Source organism: Oncorhynchus mykiss, chromosome 25 (genome assembly GCF_013265735.2).
Source record: "Oncorhynchus mykiss isolate Arlee chromosome 25, USDA_OmykA_1.1, whole genome shotgun sequence".
In the NCBI taxonomy this organism is placed as follows: domain Eukaryota; kingdom Metazoa; phylum Chordata; class Actinopteri; order Salmoniformes; family Salmonidae; genus Oncorhynchus; species Oncorhynchus mykiss.
The window spans coordinates 41,701,722-41,726,515 of record NC_048589.1 but is presented as its reverse complement, the minus strand read 5'-3'; the positions used below and the strand labels follow the sequence as shown (position 1 = coordinate 41,726,515).

The window sequence follows — 24,794 nt, the reverse complement described above, 5'->3', positions numbered from 1 at the left end:
AGGTGTCTGTGGTTCAGTTCCTATAATAATGTAATCAAGGTGTCTGTGGTTCAGTTCCCATCAGAGTGTAATCAATGCAGATCAGAAGAGTCAGGTATTCCCATAATCAACAGGATATGATGAAGAGCTGTAGAATACAGTGTATAAAGTGTGAAAGTAGCAGTAAATAGCTGTTGAACACCGTGAGGGTGAAGATACTGTATACTAAGTGCTAGATTGTAGATCACCAGATATGCCAGCTGCATTGATTGATTCAAGGAACTAGAAGAAGATCTGAGGATAGATTTCCAGTTAGAGGTGTGATTAGCCTGCTACAGGAGGTGATTAGCCTGCTACAGGAGGTGATTAGCCTGCTACAGGAGGTGATTAGCCTGCTACAGGAGGTGATTAGCCTGCTACAGGAGGTGATTAGCCTGCTACAGGAGGTGATTAGCCTGCTACAGGAAGTGATGGGAAGCCTTGATCTCTCCTACCTGTATGTTCTCTGGGTTGTGGTCGTTCTCGCAGTGTTGTCCTCTCCACTCACCAGGCATCCTGCGAGGGGAGGGGGGCAACAGACCACCCAGCTGGGCCTAGAGAGACAAGGATGATTGTTAGGAGAAGAAGAGATAATGAGGAGTCAGGAGAGAGAGGAGCGATAGACAGGACAGATACAGTCAAGGAAAGAGATGGAGGATTTGATAGGATCTCATTAGCGACTCCTAGTCTTATTTGGGTCCGACACAACGAAAAAAACAGACAAGACTTAACAATTTACACACAGTGGGTTAAAAAAGTATTTAGTCAGCCACCAGTTGTGCAAGTTCTCCCACTTGAAAAGATGAGGCCTGTAATTTTCATCATAGGTACACTTCAACTATGACAGACAAAATGAGAAAAAACAATCCAGAAAATCACATTGTAGGATTTTTAATGAATTTATTTGCAAATTATGGTGGAAAATAAGTGTTTGGTCACCTACAAACAAGCAAGATTTCTGGCTCTCACAGACCTGTAACTTCTTCTTTAAGAGGCTCCTCTGTCCTCCACTCGTTTTTTTATTTCACCTTTATTTAACCAGGTAGGCTAGTTGAGAACAAGTTCTCATTTACAACTGCGACCTGGCCAAGATAAATGTAATCTACAGTACCCCCCCACCCCTCCCCGTCGTTACCTGTATTAATGGCATCTGTTGGAACTTGTTATCAGTATAAACGAAACCTATCCACAACCTCAAACAGTCACCGTTCTTGTACCTTTCTCATGGTCTGGGAGTCCTTTAAGGTGCTTTTGACAAACTCCAAGCATATCATCGTGTGCCTTTTACTGAGGAGTGGCTTCCGTCTGGCCACTCTACCATAAAGGCCTGATTGGTAGAGTGCTGCAGAGATGGTTGTTCTTCTGGAAGGTTCTCCCATCTCCACAGAGGAACTCTGGAGCTCTGTCAGAGTGACCATCGGGTTGTTGGTCACCTCCCTGACCAAAGTCCTTCTCCCCCTATTGCTCAGTTTGGACGGGCGGCCAGCTCTAGGAAGAGTCTTGGTGGTTCCAAACTTCTTCCATTTAAGAATAATGGAGGCCACTGTGGTCTTTGGGAACCTTCAATGATGCATAATGTTTTTGGTACCCTTCCTCAGAGCTCTACGGACAATTCCATCTTCCTCATGGCATTGTTTTTGCTCTGACATGTACTGTCAACTGTGGGACCTTATATAGACCTCATCCTTTCCAAATCATGTCCAATCAAAATGAATTTACCACAGATTAACTCCAATCAAGTTGTAGAAACATGAAGGATGATCAATGGAAACAGGATGCACCGGGGCTCAATCTCCAGTCTCATAGCAAAGGGTCAGAATACTTATGTAAATAAGGTATTTGTTTCATAAATATGCAACATTTTCTAAAAACTTGTTTTTACTTTGTCATTATGGGGTATTGTGTGTAGATTTTTGTATTTAATCCATTTTGGAATAAGGCTGTAACATGAAATGTGGAAAAGGGGAAGGGGTCTGAATATTTTCTGACTATACTTATTATTGATTTCATGAACGTTATTTCTAAGGCTACATATATTGATATGGGCTATCTTTTAGACCTTTCCTGGGTAGCTGATCAGAGACAATATGGAAAAGAGCAAGCGAGGCAATAGAAAAAAAAGACATTAAACAGTTGGTGTGTGTGTGTGTGTGTGTGTGTGTGTGTGTGTGTGCGTGTGTGTGTGTGCGCGCGCACTGCAGGATTGAAGCCATAGGCTTGGTTCTCTCATTCCTTCCAGGCTTCTGGGAGGTCAGGTGGACAATGAGTCTGTCATAGAGGGTGTATGTCTCCACGCGCTCTGGCAGCTTTCATGTCTGGGATCAGTTCTTTCCTCTTCTGGCGCACAGCTTCAGGATAGTCCTCGTTGAGGAAGATGTACATTCCTCTCAAGTTGTCGTCTCTTTCCAGAACAGCTACCTTGTCCTTGAACCTCAGGAACTTGACCACTATCGGCCTGGGCCTGTCACCTGGGCCTGTCACCTGGGCCGGTGGTGGGTTTTCTAGTCCTGTCAGGCCACCTCAATCTTCCTGTGGTCCACCTTCAGTATCTCCAAGATCATTTCCCTCACTTTGTTCTCAGACTCCGTCCAGGTCTCATGTGGAGATTCTGCAATTCCGTCCACAACCATGTTGTTCTGCCTTGGTTGTCCCTGGAGATAATCTGGTTTCTCTATCATTGGATTCACATACAGAACTGATGTCCTCTCTCAATGACTTACATATTACTGTCATCTTTACGTTCTCCTGTTTAAACTCATCATGCTGACCCCTGGGAGACCTAAAAAAAAACAGTTCTTCACATCCTGAACATCTCTGATCAGGACATCCATTCTTATATTAGTTGAATCCACCAGTATCTGGACACAACTATTGAAGCTATTTTCTTGTTGTTGTAACAACTGCCTGTGGAACTATTTTTAGTTTGAGAGTGACAGTCGGGGGAGAGAGACAGAGGGAGGAGAGCGAGTCGGGGGAGAGACATGAGAGAAAAAGAGAGATGGGGAGAGAGTAGAGACAGGGGACATAATGTAGGGTAGGAGGGATAGACAGAGACAGATGGATAGAGGCTGTGTTAAAGAGACAGGTGGGTTGGGACAGGAGGCACCAGTGCCCGGCAAACTTTTATAGTGTTTCTGGAAAATTATTGGTGTTACAAAAACATATATTTTTTTTACTGTTTATATAGGAGATTACAGAAGAGTAAGGAAGAGGGAGAAAGGTGACATTTAAAAAAAAGAGGACAGGTGTTTGACAGGTAGACTAAAGTCCAGAGTACAAGTGAGGGAGAAGTTAGGGAAGGCTGGCAGAGAACTGACCTCCAGAAGCCAGGCCTGTAGTGGAGCCTGTTGGGTCTTCAGCCCCTCATTCTCCTGACGTAGACTGTCCAGCTCTCGCTGAACCTCACACACCTGTAAACCACACCATCACGCCGGGCACACAAGACCATCAGATAACAAGGAAAGACGCATCCTTTACATACAGACAATGTCAAAAGCTGACTGCTTCAGGAATACAAGTTTCTTGGGAATTATATGTGGAGGTAAGCTTTCCTTTTCTATACAGGTTGATACTATTGATACAATCAATCAGCTAGCGTTAGCTAGCCAACCAATCAGAGCATGTGTCAAAGTAGATCCTCCTGTTAGATGACCTTGTTCTGAGCAGAGAGTAGCTCCTGATGCATCACGTCCAGCTCTCTCTTCAGAGCAGTCTTCTCCTGTTCCACAGTCTTCCCCACGCTGGACTGGCCCTGCTGTTTCGCGGTTAAGATGGCTGCCTCCAGCTGTGAGGAGATGATACAGGGTTTGAAAGAGTTATTCATACTCAGGGTGTACCGCTCTCCTCCGTAAGCCTCAAACTTAAAAGATCTTGAGACATCAAGTCAGATCTGATTGTGTTGATATTTTGTCAAACGGATGAATGAGTCTGTCACATCCATCCATTCCTTCCTCTGTAAGCTCACCTTTTCCCTGGTGTGGTGGAGCTCCATGGTCAGCCTCTCGTTCTCCTGCCTCAGCTGCTGCTGTTCCTGTTCCACCAGCCTGGCCAGCTCATCCTGGTACAGCTTCTTTTGCTGGCTCTGGTATCCGCTGGAGTGCAGGGCCATCTCCAGAACCTGGTTCTGATTCAGGAAAACCCATCAGACGTCACAATAACAAATCAGCTGAGAGACTTGAGCATTCTCTGACCCATAGAAATATACTATAAGGGACAAAGCTGCTCACACCGCAGCAATTTGACTGGATGGCCGTTTTAGTATTTCTATAGCAACCAAACCACCATTCGTTATAGTGATTAGAGAAATAGAATGGCTGGCTTCAGGTTGGTCAGTTCTAATCAATCAACCAACCTGAAGCCAGCCAGCCAACCAACCAACCAACCAACCAACCAACCAACCGAACCACCATTCGTTATAGTGATTAGAGAAATAGAATGATTAGAACTGACCAACCTGAAGCCAGCCAATCAACTAACCAATCAACCAACCTGAAGCCAGCCAGCCAACCTGAAGCCAGCCAGCCAGCCAACCTGAAGCCAGCCAGCCAGCCAACCTGAAGCCAGCCAGCCAGCCAACCTGAAGCCAGCCAATCAACTAACCAGCCAGCCAACCTGAAGCCAGCCAGCCAGCCAACCTGAAGCCAGCCAGCCAGCCAACCTGAAGCCAGCCAGCCAACCTGAAGCCAGCCAGCCAGCCAACCTGAAGCCAGCCAGCCAGCCAACCAACCTGAAGCCAGCCAGCCAGCCAACCTGAAGCCAGCCAGCCAGCCAACCTGGAGCCAGCCAGCCAACCTGAAGCCAGCCAGCCAGCCAACCTGAAGCCAGCCAGCCAACCAACCTGAAGCCAGCCAGCCAACCAACCTGAAGCCAGCCAGCCAACCAACCAACCAGCCAGCCAACCTGAAGCCAGCCAGCCAGCCAGCCAACCTGAAGCCAACCAACCTGAAGCCAGCCAACCAACCAACCTGAAGCCAGCCAACCAACCAACCTGAAGCCAGCCAACCAACCTGAAGCCAGCCAACCAACCAACCTGAAGCCAGCCAGCCAACCAACCAGAAACCAGCCAACCAACCAACCAGAAACCAGCCAACCAAAAACCAGCCAACCAACCAACCAGAAACCAGCCAACCAACCAGAAACCAGCCAGAAACCAGCCAACCAACCAGAAACCAGCCAGCCAACCAACCAGAAACCAGCCAACCAACCAACCAGAAACCAGCCAACCAACCAACCAGAAACCAGCCAACCAACCAACCAGAAACCAGCCAACCAACCAGAAACCAGCCAACCAACCAACCAGAAACCAGCCAATCAACGTGTCATCATAGTAGGCCTCACCTTGTCATTGCCGTTCTGCAGCTGTTTGTGCAGTGACATCACTTCCTGTTTGAGGGCGTCCTTCTCTTGCTGTGACACGCGGAGGTCTGACTTGAGACGGGCGCTCTGGAGCTCAACAGACTGCAGGCTTTCCTCCAACACCTGGTTCTGAAAGAAACCACCTTGGTCAAAATTCCTCTAACTTTCCTTTAAGTTCCCATAACTTTCCTTTAAATTCCCCCAATTTTTCCAGAAATCCTGGTTGGAGGAGGCCAGATTTCCTGATTATTCCCTTGTGATTCAGGAATCCTCCAACCAGGATTTCTCGGAAACTTTACATGAATACTGTCTGACACTGCAAAGCATATTGACTAAACGCACAAATCAACAGGAGTCATAAAATTAGTGAATTTTTTGCGTAATTAAATTAGAAATACTTAATTGTCCTTGCAATGTTGAAGTGTGTCTTTGGCTTGACACACGCCGAATATACTGTACGTTATAAATGATGATGATATTGAATGAAAGTAGACACTATTTTAATTGTAGATCATTACTGTGGCATAAGTGGTTGAAGAGGGGTACGTCCCAAAAGGCACCCTCTATTCCCTATAACAGTGCACTACTATTGGCCAGGCAGTGTGTAAAAGGTTGCCCCGACTGAACAGAGCATCCTTACTCTCTCCTGAGACTTGGCTAGCTGGTTGCGTAATCCCTGGGTTTGTTTTTCCAAAGCCTTGCGCTCCTGCAGGAGGGAGGAGAGCCGGCACTCTACAGCCCCCATCTTAGCTACCTACAGGTGGACACAGTGAAGAAGAGTGTGGTTTTATGTGCCGTACAACCAATTTAACCATAATGTACCGAAACCCCTGCATCCATGTGTAACATACTGTATATAATATACAGAAACTGCAAGTAGGTCTCTCTTGCAAAATACTAAAACTAACCTGGATAAATAAAAGTTTAATACAAATTTTTAAAAAATAGTGAGTTAAATTATTATATTAGATTTTTACTACATAATGTTTATCATCTGCTCACATCTCACCTTATCTCTGAGGGTATTGAGTTGTAGCACCAGCTGGGCCTTGCCCTCCTTTAGTAGTACAGTCCCTTCCACAGCGTTGGTTAGCTCCGCCTCCAGGGCAGACACACACACTGCCATCTGATACAGGAGAACAAGTCGTTAGCCAATAGTAGTACAGTCCCTTCCACAGCGTTGGTTAGCTCCGCCTCCAGGGCAGACACACACACACTGCCATCTGATACAGGAGAACAAGTCGTTAGCCAATAGTGGTACAGTCCCTTCCACAGCGTTGGTTAGCTCCGCCTCCAGGGCAGACACACACACTGCCATCTGATACAGGAGAACAAGTCGTTAGCCAATAGTAGTACAGTCCCTTCCACAGCGTTGGTTAGCTCCGCCTCCAGGGCAGTCACACACACTGCCACCTGATGGCAGTCAGAACCCCCCCCCCCGGGACCGAGTTTGCCACGACTTCACCCGACTCTGGGAAGTTGATAAGGGCTTCACTGCCAAAATCCTGAACCATCCACCTACTCATAATTTACCTTCATCCTCTCATCCTCCGGTACAGTACGTTGCTGGTCTCTGACAGCTTCCTGTCTCTCACTCTGTCTGAGCAGTTCCCCCAGCTGTTGGCTCAACCCCTCCACTCCTGCTGCATTCTGGGCGTTCTTCTCCGACAGCAGCCCATTCTCATCCTCCAGCTGCTGACTGCGGAGACGAAGCACTGAGATCTACGGGGGGGGGGGGGGGGGAGATGCAGGTTTAGGGGTCGTCCCAAATGGAACCCTATATAGCACCCTATTCCCTGGTCAAAAGTAGTTCACTATATAGAGAAAAATGGCATGTTTCTGACACCGACCTAGATTTATTAGAGTTGCCATGTATTGCCAGTGTTAGCACAAAGGAACAACGGTCTTAAGTGCAATGCACAGCCCCTAGAACCAAGTCAAAGGTTAACATTAATATCGCTAATAAAGTCAGTTGGTTTACTCCCGCCCTACCCGTCTCGTGAAACTCCCGCCCTACCCGTCTCGTGAAACTCCCGTCCTACCCGTCTCGTGAAACTCCCGTCCTACCCGTCTCGTGAAACTCCCGTCCTACCCGTCTCGTGAAACTCCCGTCCTACCTGTCTCTTGAAACTCTCTGCCTTCTTTTGCGCAGAAATCTTCTCCTTCCTGAAATGCTCCAGTTTGAAGCTAAGATAGGGGGAGAAGAAAAGTGCAAGTTCAACGACCCAATGAAATGTAAAATATAAATTGTACCATACTACGGGGCTTCGATACTCTACATCAGTGTTTCAGTCCTGGTCCTGGGGACTTAGTGGTACACATTTGAGTTTTTGCCCTGGCTCTAACACACCTGCTCATTCCACTAATCAAAGGCTTGATAAGCTGATTAGTTGAATCAGGTGTGTAAGTGCTAGCAGTGATGTAGTGGCTAACCTCACTAGGGTAGGGGGCAGTATTTTCACCTCCGGATGAAAAGCATGCCCTAAACTGCCTGCTCCTCAGGCCCAGAAGCTAGGATATGCATATAATTAGTAGATTTGGATAGAAAACACTCCAAAGTTTCTAAAACTGTTAAAATAATGTCTGAGTATAACAGAACTGAAATGTCAGTCAAAAAAACCTGAGAGAAAAAAAAACCTACTTCCTGGATGGATTTGTTTGTTGACATCTAGTGGAACCCATAGGAAGTGCAATTTGAATCATAAGTCAATGGAATCTGTATAGGCAGTCAATGGAAAACTACAAACATAAATCCATCCAGGAAGTAGTTTTTTTTTCCTCTCAGGTTTTTTTTGACTGCCAGGCTTGTATTCTGAAAAATGAGGGAGTAAGACTACTGAGTGAGTGGACACTGCAGTGTCCCAGAGGTTTTTCATGCGCGACCGAGAGCGAGCCTTTCTTGTTTTCCTTTTATATTGACAAAGCTTTTGTCCGGTTGAAATATTATTGATTATTTATGACTAAAAACAACCTGAGGATTGATTATATACATCGTTTGACATGTTTCTACGAACTTTACTGATACTTTTCAGATGTTTTGACTGCCTTTGAGCCCGTGAATTACTGAACAAAACGCAAACAAAACAGAGTTTTTTTGGAGGGACTTTATCGAACAAAAAAACATTTAAACGGGAGTCTTGTGAGTGCAACCATATGAAGATCATCAAAGTGATACACAAGTCAGAAATAGCGATACAATTTAACTCCTCTACTTGGCCGGTAACTGTTTGTAATGGGGGCGGCAGGGTAGCCTAGTGGTTAGAGCGTTGGACTAGTAACTGGAAGGTTGCAAGTTCAAACCCCAATCTGTCGTTCTGCCCCTGAACAAGTTCCTAGGCCGTCATTGAAAATAAGAATTTGTTCTTAACTGACTTGCCTAGTTAAATAAAGGTAAAATAAAATGTTAAAAAAGTAATTTGTCCGCTGGGCTCAGATGGTATGCTTTCGCCATAAAGCCTTTTTGAAATCTGACACCGTGCTTGGATTAACCGATGTATAACATGTTTTATACATTTTTATAATCATTATTCTGTTTTTGAATTTGGCACTCTGCAATTTCACTGGATGTTGGCCAGGTGGGATGCTACGGTCCCACACTCCTTAGAGGTAAAAAAAAAAAAAAGTGGATAAACTCTGATCGGCAGTTAGTGAAGAAAGTGGTGCTCCCTATACTTTCAATGCATTTTTCAGGGCAAAAGGTGAGTAACCTGCATTTACTTGCGTTTAACCTCCACTACACCAGGGAAGATTGCTAGGGTAATTAAATTAAAATGGTCCCCAGGAGCAGGAAACTGATGTCCTTGAACATGAGGTTTCTCACAGCATCTCCTTCTGGCTGTCTTTCAGGTACTCTTCCTTCAGCGTTGACATCTTCTGTGTGAGTAAAAGGTTCTCCTCTACTAGGCGACCCACCTCACACCTACAGCCAACAGAGGAAAACAAAGTCAGGAACAGAAGATCTGTACTATGAAACAAAGTAAAAAGCTGTGGAGCTTAAAGGAAATGTGGGGCAAAAAGGCAAACTCAGCACCATGTTTCATTACAAAACCCACTGATATTGCAAACTACTTTAATGATTTTATATATAAATATATATTTTATATATATATAAAATAAATATATATATAAAATATATATTTATAAATATATATATATATATAAAATAAATATATATATAAAATAAATATATATATAAAATATATATAAAATATATATATAAAATATATATAAAATAAATATATATATATATATAAAATAAATATATATAAATATATATAAATATATAAAATAAATATATATAAAATAAATATATATATATATAAAATATATATATATATATATATATAACATATATATATATATATATTTATATATATATATATATATATATATATAAAATAAATATATATATATAAAATATATATATATATATATATATATATATATATATATATATATATATATATATAACATATATATATATATATATTTATATATATATATATATATATATATAAAATAAATATATATAAATATATATATATGTTATATATATATATATATATATATATATATATATATATATTTTATATATATATATTTATTTTATATATATATATATATATATATATATAAATATATATATATATATATGTTATATATATATATATATATATATATATATATATATATATTTTATATATATATATATTTATTTTATATATATATAAATATATATATATATAAAATAAATATATATAAATATATATATATATATATATATATTTATTTTATATATATATAAATATATATATATAAAATAAATATATATATATATATATATATTTTATATATATATATATTTATTTTATATATATATATTTATTTTATATATATATATTTATTTATTTTATATTATATATATATATATATATTTATAAAATAAATATATATATATATTTATAAAATAAATATATATTTATATATATAAAATAAATATATATTTATTTTATATATATAAATATATATTTATTTTATATATATTTATTTATTTTATATTATATATATATATATATTTATAAAATAAATATATATATATATATATATATATATATATATATATATATATATATATATAAAATAAATAAATATTTATATATATAAAATAAATAAATATTTATATATATAAAATAAATATATATTTATATATATAAAATAAATATATATTTATATATATATATATATATATTTATTTTATATATATAAATATATATTTATTTTATATATATATATTTATTTTATATATATAAATATATATTTATTTTATATATATTTATTTATTTTATATTATATATATATATATATATATTTATAAAATAAATATATATATATATATTTATAAAATAAATATATATTTATATATATAAAATAAATAAATATTTATATATATAAAATAAATATATATTTATATATATAAAATAAATATATATTTATATATATATATATATATATATATATATTTATATATATAAAATAAATATATATATATATATATATATATATATATATATTTATATATATAAAATAAATATATATTTATATATATAAAATAAATATATATTTATATATATAAAATAAATATATATTTATATATATAAAATAAATATATATTTATATATATAAAATAAATATATATTTATATATATATATTTATATATATATATAAAATAAATATATATAAATATATATTTATATATATATATTTATATATATATATAAAATAAATATATATTTATATATTTATATATATATATATATAAAATAAATATATATTATATATATTATATATATATATATAATATAAAATAAATAAATATATTAAATAAATAAATATATATAGCCTGGCGAAGCGGTTTCATGCGCTGACTGAATGGAAGCTGACAATGACCTTTTTACGTCCTTTGTCTCAGGAAGAAATGATTAGTCCACACTGTCCGAGACCAAGCCAAGTACAAATGTATCCGGCACAGAGACCGAGACACTCACTATGTGGTCTCCAGACAGGTCTCTACTACTACAACACTGACATTAAGTAAACATGCTTAAGGTTTTTTATCAAGAATGCAGGTTTGTAATGGACAAATAGTCAATGCTGGGACATAAACCCTAAACAATGTAACAAAGGAAATTGATTATAAGCCGATTCAATTAGAGTTAGACAGTCTTACCTCTTCTCAGCGATGTCTTCCCGCAGTTTATCCAGTAGACTGCTGAGCTGTTCCCTCTCCTCATGGTGTTTGGCACTCAGTTCCTGCATGGCCCGTCTGTGGGCCTCCTTTAGGCTCTGCCTCTCCTCCTGCAGCCGCTCCTGAAACACCCCCTCATATTCCTCCTCCAGCTGGAGTCTCTCCCTGTCCCAGTCCTCCCTCAGCCTCCTCTCAGTTTCCTCCTGCTGCTTCAGGCGCTCCTCGGCCAACCTGGTGAGGAGAGCCGCCTCACGACACTGCTGAAGCCGAGCTCGTTCCAGCTCCCACTGCTCAGTGAGCCTGGCCTCCCTGTTCTGCTGCTCCTTGACTAGTCGTAACATCGCCTCCTCTAACATGGTCTGCAGCGACTCGTTACTCTGCTTGTTCAACTGAGCCTTCTCCCTCTCCCACTCCTCCATGAGTCTCATCTCCACCTCCTCTATCTCAACCTTCACTGTCTCCTCGTGGCTCTGCTGCAACTCCAGCTTCTCCCTCTCCCACTCCTCCAACAGCCTCATCTCCACCTCCGCTCTCTCCTCCTGTAGCTTCCCCCGCTCTTCTTCCATCCTGGTCAAAAGGATCTCTTTGTGCTCCTCGTCCAGCTTGTTGAGTTCCGCAGCATGTAGTTTCCTTAGCTCCTGCATCTCTGTGTCCAGGCTCAACTCACCTTTCGCCTGTTGGGCCTCTAGGAGCTGCTCCTCCAAGGAGGCAGCCTGGGTGTGTGCCTTTAGGAGCTGCTCCCCCAGGGAGGCAGCCTGGGTGTGGGCCTCTAGGAGCTGCTGCTCCAGGGAGGCAGCCTGGGTGCGGGCCTCTAGGAGCTGCTGCTCCAGGGAGGCAGCCTGGGTGCGGGCCTCTAGGAGCTGCTCCTCCAGGGAGGCAGCCTGGGTGCGGGCCTCTAGGAGCTGCTCCTCCAGGGAGGCAGCCTGGGTGTGGGCCTCTAGGAGCTGCTCCTCCAGGGAGGCAGCCTGGGTGCGGGACTCTAGGAGCTGCTGCTCCAGTCTGCTCACCTAATATAATCAAATAATGGAATATATGCCATTTACCAGACTTATCACTGAGCGCATACATTTTTGCATGGGTGGCCCCAGCAAGAATCGAACCCATGATTCCCCGCATGTGCCATGCTTTAACCAACTGGGTCCCACAGTCCTCTACTCACTTCTTCCTCTTGCTGTTGCTCCAGCTCTTCCATCTCCCCAGCCTGCCTCTGCTCCAAGCCAGCCCGCTCCTCCTCTGCCTGCTCTAGCTGGGCCTGGAGCTCCAGGGCTCTGTTCTGGCTGCTGGACATCTCACCATGTAGAGCCTGGATCTCCTCCATGTAGTGCAGAGACAAGGCTGCCTTCTGGGTCTCCAGGTCCGTCTTCTGCTCCTCCACCTTCTGGTCAAATTCACTCACCTGTAATGGCACGGGGATAAATCATATTCAGCTGTAACAGAACAAAACAATGCAGTGTGGTCTGTGTGGCCCAGGTTTGTGGTTAGAGCCGCTGACCCTGGTGTACACACACACACACACACACACACAATCTGTCTCTGATAAAGGAGTGAGGACTGCCCCATCTAGCTACACCCAATCTGTCTCTGATAAAGGAGTGGGGACTGCTCCATCTAGCTACACCCAATCTGTCTCCGATAAAGGAGTGGGGACTGCCCCATCTAGCTACACCCAATCTGTCTCTGATAAAGGAGTATGGACTGCCCCAGCTAGCTACACCCAATCTGTCTCCGATAAAGGAGTGGGGACTGCCCCAGCTAGCTACACCCAATCTGTCTCCGATAAAGGAGTATGGACTGCCCCATCTAGCTACACCCAATCTGTCTCCGATTAAGTAAACATGGCACAGTGAAATATGGATTGCTTTAGGAAATTCTGTGGAAGCGCGGCTAGATATTTAAGTGTCACCTTGCTCTCCAGCTGAGCCTGTAGCTCCTCCATCTCTCGGAGGTGCTTCTCTTTCAGCCTCTCCAGCATCATCTCTGCCTCCAGACTCATGTTGAACAATGGCTGGCCCTCCTCCAAGCCCAGGCCTGAGGACAATCAAATGCATTTTTTTCTCCCCATCAGCAGTTGTCACAAAGTTTGTTTGTTTTGTTACAGATACCCAGCATAAAACCTCAAACAAGCAACGCAGGACGTACAGGGGCCAAGATAAACTCCCTCGAAGGAAGGAAACCTAGAGGGGAACCAGGCTCAGAGGGATGGCCAGTCCTCTTCTGGCTGTACTGGCAAACAGACAGGTGAGGAAGGAACTACTAACAAGCTCTCATGTTCTTTAGCTACTCAATGTGTTTGACTACATAGCTGTGGTAACTGGGCAAAATCACTGATCAAAAAAAATATATATATATATTTTTAAACTCCTTGCATCCAAATAACTAGTATTTACGTGATCAAGATGAACAATTCAACATCTTGCCTTGCTCAAGCAGCATCTATGTCCAGATACCCTGCAAACGTCTACTCTGAAAGTCCCCTGACATGCCCTATGACCTTCAGAGTACACGTTTGCAGGGTATCTAAAAACGTGCACTACATAGGAAATAAGGTGCCATTTGGGACCGAACCTACCCCCCCAAATGCCCTATGAGTTCAAACCCACATTCTGCTTCAATGTACCTGGGTCTGACTCCATGCCAGGACTCGTACTCCCCAGCTCCTCAGAGAGCGAGGGTTTGAGACAGGGCTGAGAGGTTCGGCCCAAGTTGTGGTACTCCTGCAGTTCTGCTTGAAGCTCGTCAATACGATCCTGTAGCTCCTGTCTCAAAAACACATCCACAATAAAAATCTGTCAAAATAAATAGTATTATTTTATTTTTAAAATAAATAGGCAGCCTACCTCTGAAGTAGTATATTTACAGATAATTGACTGATAGTTTTAAATGATTAATTGATGGATTGACTGAGTTTTAAATGATTAATTGATGGATTGACTGAGTTTTAAATGATTAATTGATGGATTGACTGATAGTTTTAAATGATTAATTGATGGATTGACTGAGTTTTAAATGATTAATTGATGGATTGACTGATAGTTTTAAATGATTAATTGATGGATTGACTGAGTTTTAAATGATTCATTGATGGATTGACTGAGTTTTAAATGATTAATTGATGGATTGACTGAGTTTTAAATGATTAATTGATGGATTGACTGATAGTTTTAAATGATTAATTGATGGATTGACTGAGTTTTAAATGATTAATTGATGGATTGACTGAGTTTTAAATGATTCATTGATGGATTGACTGAGTTTTAATGATTAGTTGATGGTTTGACTGATAGTTTTAATGATTAGTTGATGGATTGGTTCCAGTGAGACCTATAACCCGGCCCTGCCCCAGCGTGCCCCTGCCCCGGCGTGCCCCTGCCCCATCGTTCCCTTTCCCCAGCGTGCCCCATCGTTCCCCTACCCCAGCGTGCCCAATCGTTCCCCTGCCCCAGCGTGCCCCATCGTTCCCCTGCCCCAGCGTGCCCCATCGTTCCCCTGCCCCAGCGTGCCCCATCGTTCCCCTGCCCCAGCGTGCCCCATAGTGCCCCTGCCCCAGCGTGCCCCTGCCCCAGCGTGCCCGTGCCCCAGCGTGCCCGTGCCTCTTACCCGGCACTGTTCCTCATAGCTGCTGCGGAGCCGTCCGAGACGCTCCTCCTGTAGGAAGAACTCTGCACTGCCCGGGTCCAGATCCCCAAACTGAGGAATACAGAACCAGAACTTCTTACAGACAGATACTTCAGAATAGATATAGAGTCTCATTCCATTAGGAAGAACTGAAAAATGTGTGACAGATTACTATGGACATCTACTACAGTAACATGTATATTATTGAAATGGGTCCCTTTGCGACTGCTAGCCCCGAAAGCAGTTCATGTCATTACACAATACTACAGGAGAGAAAGGTCTTTACCTTCTCCTTCAGGATGTTATCCAGGTTCCTCTGCAGTTCGCGGACTTGGCTTTCTGCCGCCAACAGTTTCTCAGTGCTGACCAGCAGCTCCATCTCCAGACACCTACTTTCCTGAAGTTAGAGTGAGGGTTAACCGTGAGAAGTGAGGGTTAACCGTGAGGAGTGAGGGTTAACCGTGAGGAGTGAGGGTTAACCGTGAGAAGTGAGGGTTAACCGTGAGAAGTGAGGGTTAAGTGTGTGGGTTCAAATAAAAATGTGTATATTTGTTGTCACATATTTAGCAAACAACAGGTGTAGACTAACAGTGAAATGCTTACTGCCGGGTGCTTTGCCAACGATGGAAAGTTTTAAAACAATGCCACGGCTATATACAGGAAGTACCAGCTAATGCCACGGCTATATACAGGAAGTACCAGCTAATGCCACGGCTATATACAGGAAGTACCAGCTAATGCCACGGCTATTTACAGGAAGTACCAGCTAATGCCACGGCTATATACAGGAAGTACCAGCTAATGCCACGGCTATATACAGGAAGTACCAGCTAATGCCACGGCTATATACAGGAAGTACCAGCACTGAGTTGATGTGCAGGGGTATGCGGTAATTGAGGTAGATATGTACAGTTGAATTTGGAAGTTTACATACACTTAGGTTAGCGTCATTAAAACTGTTTTTTCAACCCCTCCAAACACTATAGTTTTGGCAAGTCGGTTAGGACATCTACTTTGTGCATGAAAAGTAATTTTTCCAACAATTGTTTACAGACAGATTATTTAACTTATCTTTCACTATATCACAATTCCAGTGGGTCAGATGTTTACATAAAACTAAGTTGACTGTGCCTTTAAACAGCTTGGAAAATTCCAGAAAATGATGTCATGGCTTTAGAAGCTTCTGATAGGATAATTGACATCATTTGAGTCAATTGGAGGTGAACCTGTGGATGTATTTCAAGGCCTACCTTCAAACTCAGGGCCTCTTTGCTTGACATCATGGGAAAATCAAAAGAAATCAGCCAAGACCTCAGGAAAAAAATGTGTTCATCCTTGGGAGCAATTTCCAAACGCCTGAAGGTACCAAGTTCATCTGTACAAACAATAGTACACAAGTATTTATTTTTATTTTTTTATTTTATTTTACCTTTATTTAACCAGGTAGGCAAGTTGAGAACAAGTTCTCATTTACAATTGCGACCTGGCCAAGATAAAGCAAAGCAGTTCGACAGATACAACAACACAGAGTTACACATGGAGTAAAACAAACATACAGTCAATAATAAAGTATAAACAAGTCTATATACAATGTGAGCAAATGAGGTGAGAAGGGAGGTAAAGGCAAAAAAAGGCCTTGGTGGCAAGGTAAATACAATATAGAAAGTAAAACACTGGAATGGTAGTTTTGCAATGGAAGAATGTGCAAAGTAGAAATAAAAATAATGGGGTGCAAAGGAGCAAAATAAATTAATTAATTAAATACAGTTGGGAAAGAGGTAGTTGATAGGGCTAAATTATATGTGGGCTATGTACAGGTGCAGTAATCTGTGAGCTGCTCTGACAGTTGGTGCTTAAAGCTAGTGAGGGAGATAAGTGTTTCCAGTTTCAGAGATTTTTGTAGTTCGTTCCAGTCATTGGCAGCAGAGAACTGGAAAGAGAGGCGGCCAAAGAAAGAATTGGTTTTGGGGGTGACTAGAGAGATATACCTGCTGGAGCGTGTGCTACAGGTGGGAGATGCTATGGTGACCAGCGAGCTGAGATAAGGGGGGACTTTACCTAGCAGGGTCTTGTAGATGACATGGAGCCAGTGGGTTTGGCGACGAGTATGAAGCGAGGGCCAGCCAACGAGAGCGTACAGGTCGCAATGGTGGGTAGTGTATGGGGCTTTGGTGACAAAACGGATTGCACTGTGATAGACTGCATCCAGTTTGTTGAGTAGGGTATTGGAGGCTATTTTGTAAATTACATCGCCAAAGTCGAGGATTGGTAGGATGGTCAGTTTTACAAGGGTATGTTTGGCAGCATGAGTGAAGGATGCTTTGTTGCGAAATAGGAAGCCAATTCTAGATTTAACTTTGGATTGGAGATGTTTGATATGGGTCTGGAAGGAGAGTTTACAGTCTAACCAGACACCTAAGTATTTGTAGTTGTCCACGTATTCTAAGTCAGAGCCGTCCAGAGTAGTGATGTTGGACAGGCGGGTAGGTGCAGGTAGTGATCGGTTGAAGAGCATGCATTTAGTTTTACTTGAATTTAAGAGCAGTTGGAGGCCACGGAAGGAGAGTTGTATGGCATTGAAGCTTGCCTGGAGGGTTGTTAACACAGTGTCCAAAGAAGGGCCGGAAGTATACAGAATGGTGTCGTCTGCGTAGAGGTGGATCAGAGACTCACCAGCAGCAAGAGCGACCTCATTGATGTATACAGAGAAGAGAGTCGGTCCAAGAATTGAACCCTGTGGCACCCCCATAGAGACTGCCAGAGGTCCGGACAACAGACCCTCAGATTTGACACACTGAACTCTATCAGAGAAGTAGTTGGTGAACCAGGCGAGGCAATCATTTGAGAAACCAAGGCTGTTGAGTCTGCCGATGAGGATGTGGTGATTGACAGAGTCGAAAGCCTTGGCCAGATCAATGAATACGGCTGCACAGTAATGTTTCTTATCGATGGCGGTTAAGATATCGTTTAGGACCTTGAGCGTGGCTGAGGTGCACCCATGACCAGCTCTGAAACCAGATTGCATAGCAGAGAAGGTATGGTGAGATTCAAAATGGTCGGTAATCTGTTTGTTGACTTGGCTTTCGAAGACCTTAGAAAGGCATGGTAGGATAGATATAGGTCTGTAGCAGTTTGGGTCAAGAGTGTCCCCCCCTTTGAAGAGGGGGATGACCGCAGCTGCTTTCCAATCTTTGGGAATCTCAGACGACACGAAAGAGAGGTTGAACAGGCTAGTAATAGGGGTGGCAACAATTTCGGCAGATAATTTTAGAAAGAAAGGGTCCAGATTGTCTAGCCCGGCTGATTTGTAGGGGTCCAGATTTTGCAGCTCTTTCAGAACATCAGCTGAATGGATTTGGGAGAAGGAGAAATGGGGAAGGCTTGGGCGAGTTGCTGTTGGGGGTGCAGTGCTGTTGACAGGGGTAGGAGTAGCCAGGTGGAAAGCATGGCCAGCAGTAGAAAAATGCTTATTGAAATTTTCAATTATGGTGGATTTATCAGTGGTGACAGTGTTTCCTATCTTCAGTGCACTGGGCAGCTGGGAGGAGGTGTTCTTATTCTCCATGGACTTTACAGTGTCCCAGAACTTTTTTGAGTTAGTGTTGCAAGAAGCAAATTTCTGCTTGAAAAAGCTAGCCTTGGCTTTTCTAACTGCCTGTGTATAATGGTTTCTAGCTTCCCTGAACAGCTGCATATCACGGGGGCTGTTCGATGCTAATGCAGAACGCCATAGGACGTTTTTGTGTTGATTAAGGGCAGTCAGGTCTGGGGAGAACCAAGGGCTATATCTGTTCCTGGTTCTAAATTTCTTGAATGGGGCATGTTTATTTAAGATGGTTAGGAAGGCATTTTTAAAAAATATCCAGGCATCCTCTACTGACGGGATGAGGTCAATATCCTTCCAGGATACCCCGGCCAGGTCGATTAGAAAGGCCTGCTCGCTGAAGTGTTTCAGGGAGCGTTTTACAGTGATGAGAGGAGGTCGTTTGACCGCTGACCCATTACGGATGCAGGCAATGAGGCAGTGATCGCTGAGATCTTGGTTGAAGACAGCAGAGGTGTATTTAGAGGGGAAGTTGGTTAGGATGATATCTAAGAGGGTGCCCGTGTTTAAGGCTTTGGGGAGGTACCTGGTAGGTTCATTGATAATTTGTGTGAGATTGAGGGCATCAAGTTTAGATTGTAGGAAGTATAAACACCATGGGACCACGCAGCCGTCATACCGCTCAGGAAGGAGACAAGTTCTGTCTCCTAGAGATGAATGTACTTTGATGCGAAAAGTGCAAATCAATCTCAGAACAACAGCAAAGGACCTTGTGAAGATGCTGGAGGAAACAGGTACAAAAGTATCTATACCCACAGTAAAAACGAGTCCTATATCGACATAACCTGAAAGGCCACTCAGCAAGGAAGAAGCCACTGCTCCATAACCGCCATAAAAAAAAGCCAGACTACGGTTTGCAACTGCACATGGGGACAAACATCAGACTTTTTGGAGAAATGTCCTCTGGTCTGATGAAACAAAAATAGAACCGTTTGGCCATAATGACCATCGTTATGTTTGGAGGAAAAAGGGGGAGATTTGCAAGCCGAAGAACACCATCCCATCCGTGAAGCATGGGGGTGGGTGCATGTTGTCAGGGTGCTTTGCTGCAGACGGGACTGGTGCACTTCACAAAATAGATGGCATCATGAGGCAGGAAAATTATGTGGATATATTGAAGCAACATCTCAAGACATCAGTTAAAGTTAAAGCTTGGTCGCAAATGTGTCTTCCAAATGGACAATGACCCCCAAGCATACTTCCAAAGTTGAGGCAAAATGGCTTAAGGACAACAAAGTCAAGGTATTAGAGTGGCCATCACAAAGCCCTGACCTCAATCTTATAGAACATTTGTGAGCAGAACTGAAAAAGCATGTGCGAGCAAGGAAGCCTTACAAACCTGACTCAGTTACACCAGATCTGTCAGGAGGAATGGGCCAAAATTCACCCCAATTATTGTGGGAAGCTTGTGGAAGTTAAACAATTTAAAGGTATGCTACTAAATACTAATTGAGTGTAGTAAACTTCTGATCTACTGGGAATGTGATGAAAGAAATAAAAAGCTGAAATAAATCCCTCTCTCTACTATTACTCTGACATTTCACATTCTTAAAATAAAAGTGGTGATCCTAACTGAACTAAGACAGGGAATTTTTACTATAATTAAATGTCAGGAATAGTGAAAAAAAGGAGTTTGAATGTATTTGGCTAAGGTGAGTGTAAACTTCTGACTTCAACTGTACATATAGGTAGGGGTGAAGTGACTAGGCAACAGGATAGACAGAGCAGCAGCAGCAACAACAACTTGTGTGGTAAATGTGGCGTCAGTATGCATGTATGGGATATGTTACGTGGAGTGAGTGTATTGGGGTGTCATTGTAGTAGTGTCATGGCTTGGGTGTAGAAGGTGTTCAGGGTCCTGTTGGTTCCAGACAGTAGCACGGAGAACAGTCTATTTATTGGGTGGCTGGAGTCTGAATTAGTTTGTACCTTCCTCTGACACCCCCTGGTATAGAGGTCTTAGATGGCATGGGAACTCGGGCCCCAGTGATGTACTGGGCCATGATCACCATCTGTCGCGCCTTGCCGTGGGCTGCCTTTCAGCTGCCGTACCAGGCGGTGATGCAGCCAGTCAAGATGCTCTCAACGGTGCAGCTGTTGAACTCTATGAGGATTTAAGGGGCCGTGCCAAATCTTTTCAGCCTTCTGATGGGGAATAGGTGCTCTCATCACGAGTATGTTTGTGTGTTTTTGACCATGATAGATCCTTATTGATGTTAGTTACCGTGAGGGAGTGAGATGTGGTCTGTGTTAGTTACCGTGAGGGAGTGAGATGTGGTCTGTGTTAGTTACCGTGACCGTGAGTAAGTGGTGGTCTGTGTTAGTTACCGTGACAGTGAGTGAGAGGTGGTCTGTGTTAGTTACCGTGACAGTGAGTGAGTGTTAGGTGGTCTGTGCTAGTTACTGTGACCGTGAGTGAGTGGGGGTCTGTGTTGGTTACCGTGACAGTGAGTGAGAGGTGGTCTGTGTTGGTTACCGTGACAGTGAGTGAGAGGTGGTCTGTGTTGGTTACCGTGACAGTGAGTGAGAGGTGGTCTGTGTTGGTTACCGTGACAGTGAGTGAGAGGTGGTCTGTGTTGGTTACCGTGACAGTGAGTGAGAGGTGGTCTGTGTTGGTTACCGTGACAGTGAGTGAGAGGTGGTCTGTGTTGGTTACCGTGACAGTGAGTGAGAGGTGGTCTGTGTTGGTTACCGTGACAGTGAGTGAGAGGTGGTCTGTGTTGGTTACCGTGACAGTGAGTGAGAGGTGGTCTGTGTTGGTTACCGTGACAGTGAGTGAGAGGTGGTCTGTGTTGGTTACCGTGACAGTGAGTGAGAGGTGGTCTGTGTTGGTTACCGTGACAGTGAGTGAGAGGTGGTCTGTGTTGGTTACCGTGACAGTGAGTGAGAGGTGGTCTGTGTTGGTTACCGTGACAGTGAGTGAGAGGTGGTCTGTGTTGGTTACCGTGACAGTGAGTGAGAGGTGGTCTGTGTTGGTTACCGTGACAGTGAGTGAGAGGTGGTCTGTGTTGGTTACCGTGACAGTGAGTGAGAGGTGGTCTGTGTTGGTTACCGTGACAGTGAGTGAGAGGTGGTCTGTGTTGGTTACCTTGACAGTGAGTGAGAGGTGGTCTGTGTTGGTTACCTTGACAGTGAGTGAGAGGTGATCTCTGAGGAAGGTCTCGTCGTCTCTGATCTTCTCCATCTCTGCCTCCAGTTTCTCTTTCTGCTGCTGAATCTGGTCCATCTCTTTAATGAGCTCTGACCTGACAGACACCAGCTTCTCCCTGTGTTCCTGCTCCAGCTTCCTGCAGGACAAACACAGGGGAGGGGTAAACATTCAATTTGATCCCATTTCATTTGACTCCATTCCTTAGATTCACCCCAATTTATTTTGCTGTCATTTTTACCCCCTTTTCGTGATTACGATCTTGTCTCATCGCTGCAACTCGCCAACGGGCTCCGGGAGAGGCGAAGGTCGAGTCATGCATCCTCCGAAACATAACACCCGCTCGCTTAACCCGGGAAGCCAGATGCACCAAGGTTGTCGGAGGAAACACCGTTCAAATGACGACCGCTTTCAGCCTGCAGGCGCCCGGCCCGCCACAAGGAGTCGCCAGAGCGCGATGAGCAAAGTAAATCCCCCCCAAACCACTCCCCTAAAGACGCTGGGCCAATGGGACTCCCGGTCACGTCCGGTAATGACGCCATAACACTGCGATGCTGTGCCTTAGACCGCTGTGCCACTCGGGAGGCCCCATTCGATTCAACTTTATGTACAAAATCTTCATTTATCCCCTCAGGGACATTTAAGAAAGACATTGCCAGGTTACAAGTACCATACATACAATACAAATTAAAACAACAGCCATCAATGACTGAATGGGTCGAAGAGGTCACGGGAACGCTAACAGAGGTTGAGGTCACGGGAACGCTAACAGAGGTTGAGGTCACGGGAACGCTAACAGAGGTTGAGGTCACGGGAACGCTAACAGAGGTTGAGGTCACGGGAACGCTAACAGAGGTTGAGGTCACGGGAACGCTAACAGAGGTTGAGGTCACGGGAACGCTAACAGAGGTTGAGGTCACGGGAACGCTAACAGAGGTTGAGGTCACGGAACGCTAACAGAGGTTGAGGTCACGGAACGCTAACAGAGGTTGAGGTCACGGGAACGCTAACAGAGGTTGAGGTCACGGGAACGCTAACAGAGGTTGAGGTCACGGGAACGCTAACAGAGGTTGAGGTCACGGGAACGCTAACAGAGGTTGAGGTCACGGGAACGCTAACAGAGGTTGAGGTCACGGGAACGCTAACAGAGGTTGAGGTCACGGGAACGCTAACAGAGGTTGAGGTCACGGGAACGCTAACAGAGGTTGAGGTCACGGGAACGCTAACAGAGGTTGAGGTCACGGGAACGCTAACAGAGGTTGAGGTCACGGAACGCTAACAGAGGTTGAGGTCACGGAACGCTAACAGAGGTTGAGGTCACGGGAACGCTAACAGAGGTTGAGGTCACGGGAACTCTAACAGAGGTTGAGGTCACGGAACGCTAACAGAGGTTGAGGTCACGGAACGCTAACAGAGGTTGAGGTCACGGGAACGCTAACAGAGGTTGAGGTCACGGGAACGCTAACAGAGGTTGAGGTCACGGGAACGCTAACAGAGGTTGAGGTCACGGGAACGCTAACAGAGGTTGAGGTCACGGGAACGCTAACAGAGGTTGAGGTCACGGGAACGCTAACAGAGGTTGAGGTCACGGGAACGCTAACAGAGGTTGAGGTCACGGGAACGCTAACAGAGGTTGAGGTCACGGGAACGCTAACAGAGGTTGAGGTCACGGAACGCTAACAGAGGTTGAGGTCACGGAACGCTAACAGAGGTTGAGGTCACGGAAACATTACCTGAGGTTGAGGTCATTCATGCGTTCGATGGCAGAGTGATGCTCGTCCACCTCAGCAGCCAGCTGGGTTTTTAACTTGTCGGCTTTGTCCAGGTCAGAGCGAATCTTCTCTTTCTCTCTGCGTTCATGATCAACACGCTCGCTGGGGGGGGAACACGGAAGCTAATCAAAACACGATACAACCATTTAGAATGTTACAAAACCTAGTGTTACGTCATAACTGATCCCGAGGACACGTTCTCCCTGAAAAACAAAAATCGCTAAGTTAATCAAAAGATCTAACTCCAACACTGATCTACTATTTTGAATGATATGAACATAGGAGACAGAGAAACTGTTCTTATATTCCACTCAGATTAGGAGCCGTGTAGATTTCTACTGGTCACAGTAAGCGTCTGATTATGGTGCATCTGTGTGGGCATGTGTATTCCAGTATGTCTATTGTTTATGAGCAATAGGGCTGCAAAATTAACCATTACAAATATTATTACTGCACTGTTGGAGCCGGGAACACAAGCATTTAGTTAGATACTACTGCACTGTTGGAGCTGGGAACACAAGCATTTAGTTAGATACTACTGCACTGTTGGAGCTGGGAACACAAGCATTTAGTTAGATACTACTACACTGTTGGAGCTGGGAACACAAGCATTTAGTTAGATACTACTGCACTGTTGGAGCTGGGAACACAAGCATTTAGTTAGATACTACTGCACTGTTGGAGCCAGGAACACAAGCATTTAGTTAGATACTACTGCACTGTTGGAGCCAGGAACACAAGCATTTAGTTAGATACTACTGCACTGTTGGAGCCAGGAACACAAGCATTTAGTTAGATACTACTGCACTGTTGGAGCTAGGAAGACAGGCATTTAGTTAGATACTACTGCACTGTTGGAGCCAGGAACACAAGCATTTAGTTAGATACTACTGCACTGTACGCGACCAATACAATTTGATTTGAAAATCCCGGTAGTTTTCCCAAAATTAACAGGATTTCCAGAAATCGTTGGAAGAATTTGGATTTCCTGCGTTTCCCCTCCTGATTATGGGAATTTTCCAAATCGGCATTTCTGG

General features: G+C 43.3%; 1 protein-coding gene across 3 annotated transcripts in view; it reads right to left on the bottom strand.

The window, feature by feature from the left end:
- The window catches only part of LOC110505960 (ninein), a 59,785-nt gene that overhangs the window by 10,613 nt on the left and 24,378 nt on the right, over nucleotides 1-24,794 (bottom strand). For all 3 annotated transcript variants that reach the window (XM_036962636.1, XM_036962638.1, XM_036962637.1), the window contains exons 10-27: nucleotides 23,719-23,859; nucleotides 21,962-22,124; nucleotides 15,520-15,630; nucleotides 15,216-15,305; nucleotides 14,236-14,374; nucleotides 13,522-13,646; nucleotides 12,778-13,014; nucleotides 11,601-12,625; nucleotides 9,194-9,292; nucleotides 7,491-7,560; nucleotides 6,907-7,095; nucleotides 6,383-6,499; nucleotides 6,014-6,127; nucleotides 5,356-5,502; nucleotides 3,983-4,141; nucleotides 3,671-3,802; nucleotides 3,336-3,428; nucleotides 474-572 (exon numbers count right to left, since the gene is read on the bottom strand). In XM_036962636.1, the coding sequence (XP_036818531.1) occupies nucleotides 474-572; nucleotides 3,336-3,428; nucleotides 3,671-3,802; nucleotides 3,983-4,141; nucleotides 5,356-5,502; nucleotides 6,014-6,127; nucleotides 6,383-6,499; nucleotides 6,907-7,095; nucleotides 7,491-7,560; nucleotides 9,194-9,292; nucleotides 11,601-12,625; nucleotides 12,778-13,014; nucleotides 13,522-13,646; nucleotides 14,236-14,374; nucleotides 15,216-15,305; nucleotides 15,520-15,630; nucleotides 21,962-22,124; nucleotides 23,719-23,859 (3,250 nt within the window). The remainder of the gene's footprint in view (nucleotides 1-473; nucleotides 573-3,335; nucleotides 3,429-3,670; nucleotides 3,803-3,982; nucleotides 4,142-5,355; nucleotides 5,503-6,013; nucleotides 6,128-6,382; nucleotides 6,500-6,906; nucleotides 7,096-7,490; nucleotides 7,561-9,193; nucleotides 9,293-11,600; nucleotides 12,626-12,777; nucleotides 13,015-13,521; nucleotides 13,647-14,235; nucleotides 14,375-15,215; nucleotides 15,306-15,519; nucleotides 15,631-21,961; nucleotides 22,125-23,718; nucleotides 23,860-24,794) is intronic.